At 34.4% G+C, this 3980-nt stretch overlaps 1 protein-coding gene across 1 annotated transcript in view; it reads left to right on the top strand.

The window, feature by feature from the left end:
• Positions 1–3980, top strand: part of LOC107599860 (plastin-1-like) — a 30118-nt gene that overhangs the window by 9929 nt on the left and 16209 nt on the right. The window contains exons 9-10 of the mRNA XM_016291567.1: positions 468–633; positions 806–934. Of these exons, the coding sequence (XP_016147053.1) occupies positions 468–633; positions 806–934 (295 nt within the window). The remainder of the gene's footprint in view (positions 1–467; positions 634–805; positions 935–3980) is intronic.

Raw genomic sequence — 3980 nt, 5'->3', positions numbered from 1 at the left:
TATATATATATATATATATATATATATATATATAAATGTGTGTGTGTGTGTGTGTCACATCACTAAAAAATATATTCTTAATAATATATATAATTTTCTTATCCTGTACACATTTTTTAATTAAAAATGTTGAAATATATTTCATAACTTTTTTTAAATTATATTTGGGTGACATATAACCTAACACATTCTGGACAAGTTTTTTGAGATACTTCCTAATGCACTTTCTGTATGTTTATCATCTTTAAGACCCGTTCACACTGAAAATGACAGCTATATAGATAACACTATCTATATATAGCATCCATAACATCACACGATAATGTTCTGTTTATTATAAGCGTGTGCTGCAGTTTAGTCATCTGTCGTTTTAATGCTCTAGCTTTTTAAAGTCAGGTGGATTCTGATTGGCTGTCAGTGTTAATTAGCTGTAAAAAAAATTCTAACAATTCTGTTGTTTTCTACAGGAGAATTTGGTGTTGGCTCTCAACTCTGCGTCAGCTATTGGCTGCACGGTGGTCAACATCGATGCTCAGGACATGAAAGCAGGAACCCCTCACCTCGTGCTTGGCCTCCTCTGGCAAATCATAAAAATCGGCCTCTTTGCTGACATTGAGATCTCACGCAATGAAGGTCATTACTCTGCTGCAATAGCCTAAATTCAGATTTTTATAATCATGGTGCTGTCCCAATGGGGTGCTGATTGCTGCCATAAATAAATAAAAGCATGCATGTACGTGCGTGACTGATTTACGCCTATTAAGAGGTTTGAGTAACACGTGTCTGTGTATTTATGCCTCTGTAGCTCTAATTGCTTTGCTGGGTGAGTCAGAGGAGCTGGACCACCTGATGTCAATGTCCCCTGAGGACATTTTGCTGCGATGGGTCAACTATCACCTCAAAGCTGCTGGCTGGGAACCAATCAGAAACTTCAGTGATGATATTAAGGTAGTTTATAAGCTTTATAACAGAAGTCATAATTATCTGTTGCTACTGAAAATTGACATCACCCCATTAGAACTAGGCTTTGGGCTAAAGTTTATCACACACACACACACACACACACACACACTTATATATATATAAGTTTGGGGTCAGCAAGAACTTTTTTTAATGAAGTAATACTTTCATTCAACAAAGATGCATGAAATGAATTGAAAGTTAAATTAATAAATGTCTTTACTCTTTGTCTACTTTCTATTTGTCAATAAATACTCAAAAATATGGAGCAGCACGACTTTTTTCAGCATTGATAATAATAAGAAATATTTCCTGAGCAGCAAATCAGCCTATTAGAATGATTTCTGAAGGATCATGTGACACTGAAGACTGGAGTAATGATGCTGAAAACACAGGAATCAATTACATGTTCAAATATATAAAAGTAGAAAACAGATATTTAAAATTGGAATGATATTTCACAATATTATGTTTTTACTGTATTTTTGCTCAAATAAATGCAGCCTTGGTGAGCAGAAGAGACCCCAAACTTTTGAACGGTAGTGAATATCCTAAATACATAAATTACAAATAGCATAGATAAAGGTAATATATTTTCAAAATTTAAAACATATTTAGCGTAAACCTTCAGATGCAAAAATATATTACAAAATGCACTTCAGGGGTTAAGAAAAATACATTTAGTGTAAATGCAAAATTTATTTTTTTTTTATTATGGACAACATAAATATATTTAGATTTAAAGGGGTCATATGACGCGATTTCAATTTTTTCCTTTCTCTTTGAAGTGTTACAAGCTCTTGGTGCATAAAGAAGATCTGTAAAGTTGCAAAGCCACATGTGGTTGCCGCAAGCCCCCAGCCGTTCCTCACTCTAGCCACCGGCCTCCCCTCACTCAAGCCCAACGTGTGTGACGCTGTGTGTTTCGTTGTGAAAGCGAAACTACTTTGTTTGGTCTTCCAAAAGAGGACACAACTAGAAATCAGTGGTTAAGTTGTATTTACAACACTGTTCCAGAACAGTTTAAACCCAAATATTCAGATGTGTGCAGCACATTTTATGGAGGACTGTTTCCTGATCCTGGTAGAGTAGACTACAATGCCGGCTGTTCTGACTCACAGACTTTAAGTAAGTTTTTTATATTAAAGGATTTGCCACTGACGATTCAAACGCGAGTTTTGAGCAGTGTAGAGTAGTGCTTGTTGTTTGTCATTTCTCTGATCACAAATGCAGACATGGTTTTATGTTTACAAGGCGCGATGCAACACGACGCATAAAAAGACAGTATAAGTCATTATAATCAGTAATTATGTCCACACTGGATGCAACAAATGCCTCGTTTATAATGGGTTTTAATGTTTTTGTCTCTCCTAAGTACCTATATGCTTCTACTTGTTTGATGTTCTCTTCATGTATAACAACAGGAGTTGTATGAATGTCAGCAACAGGCCCAATACTATCTCCTCAGTTTTTTTTATTAATACTGAGGGCATTGTTGTCACAACATTCGACCAATTTGTTTACCCCCTGTTGATGCTGTTCTAAGCACTCTTGGTTATTCAATAATGATATTAACACAGTATCATCGGAGTACTTTAAAATATATTGGTCATTCCTGTTTACTCGACAGTCATCTGTATACAGAGTAAATAACATAGCAGAGCTTACACACCCCTGAGGTACACCAACATTTGTTTTTACTTCTGTTGACAGGACATTGTTCACTTTAACCCTTTGGGTTCTATTGGTGAGAAAAGAGAGGTACCATTTAATTAAGTATGGGTTCACGTCTAACTGTATTAGTTTAGACACATGGGTGTTAACTTGAATAGTATAAAACGCAGATGAAAATACATTTAAGAACTGCGTAATATTAATTAACTACATGTACTTCCTATATGGTTAGGTTTATGCTTAGGTTTTGGATTAGGGTTACTTGCATGTAATTATGCATAATTAATTGTTATTATAATAGTAAGTACATGTAGCATATGTAATAAGGACACCTTAAAATAAAGTGTTACCCTATATTTCAAAACTCTTAAGCCTATGTAATTAATTTATCATGCATCGTTAGTTAGGGCTACAGACATGAATGATATGCCAAAATACCATGAAGAACATATTATCACAATTTACTTCAAAAAAAGATAAATAAAAGTAAATAAAATCAAAAAGATTAAAAAAAATCATGTTGCTCATTACATACATGTGAAATTTTATTTGGTAAATCTTATAAAATAAAAATGTGGAATTATTTTCATGACAATTAACCACATTAATACTACAATAATTCTCATCATAATGCATTTGAATGTTTTACTTCTGAGGGGTTTTTATCAGTTATTCTCAATGGTGATTCTCATTACTATTGACACCCCAAATGACTTATTGAATTTTACTCTAAAACTGGTGAAAGTATAATTTTTAAATAATTGAATGGCCTAACAATCACCTAGAGTACCCTGAAAGCACATAACAGCACAACAGGTTTTGTATAAGCAAGCTTAAATTTTATTCAAGCAATGCAAACTGTAATTTGAGTTTAAAAATCTGTCTTATGTCGGCGCCGATAGCCTTGTGGTTAGTGCGTCGACATATAGCGCAACTATGTGATTAAAAAACTGATTCAAAAATTAATAACTAGTATCTCAATTTTGTGCAAAACAACGTTTATGCTTTATGGAAACAATCCTGCAAACAGTCTATTTGTCATGCCAAAGAAAGTGACTGAATGTGGGTGTAAAGTGTATTGTTTGTAATGTTACACCCTCATATTGTCCTATTATTGTGCTACAAAACATCCATTAATCACATAGTAGCAGATGTCTTTTAGATAATCACCTGCTTTAGAGCAATGCTTCAGATCTCTAGTTCTTTAGGTTTAATAACTGTCTGTTTTAGGAGCGTGATGATGAAAGGCGAGCAGAGCTGATGCTGAAGCAGGCGGATCGTCTGGACTGCAGACAGTTTGTCACTCCCAATGATGTGGTGGCAGGAAACCATAAGCTCAACATGGC

This window comes from Sinocyclocheilus grahami, unplaced genomic scaffold (assembly GCF_001515645.1).
Source record: "Sinocyclocheilus grahami isolate Dianchi unplaced genomic scaffold, SAMN03320097.WGS_v1.1 scaffold273.1, whole genome shotgun sequence".
Lineage (NCBI taxonomy): Eukaryota > Metazoa > Chordata > Actinopteri > Cypriniformes > Cyprinidae > Sinocyclocheilus > Sinocyclocheilus grahami.
The sequence above is the reverse complement of the archived record's forward strand: the minus strand, read 5'-3'. Positions and strand labels throughout refer to the sequence as shown.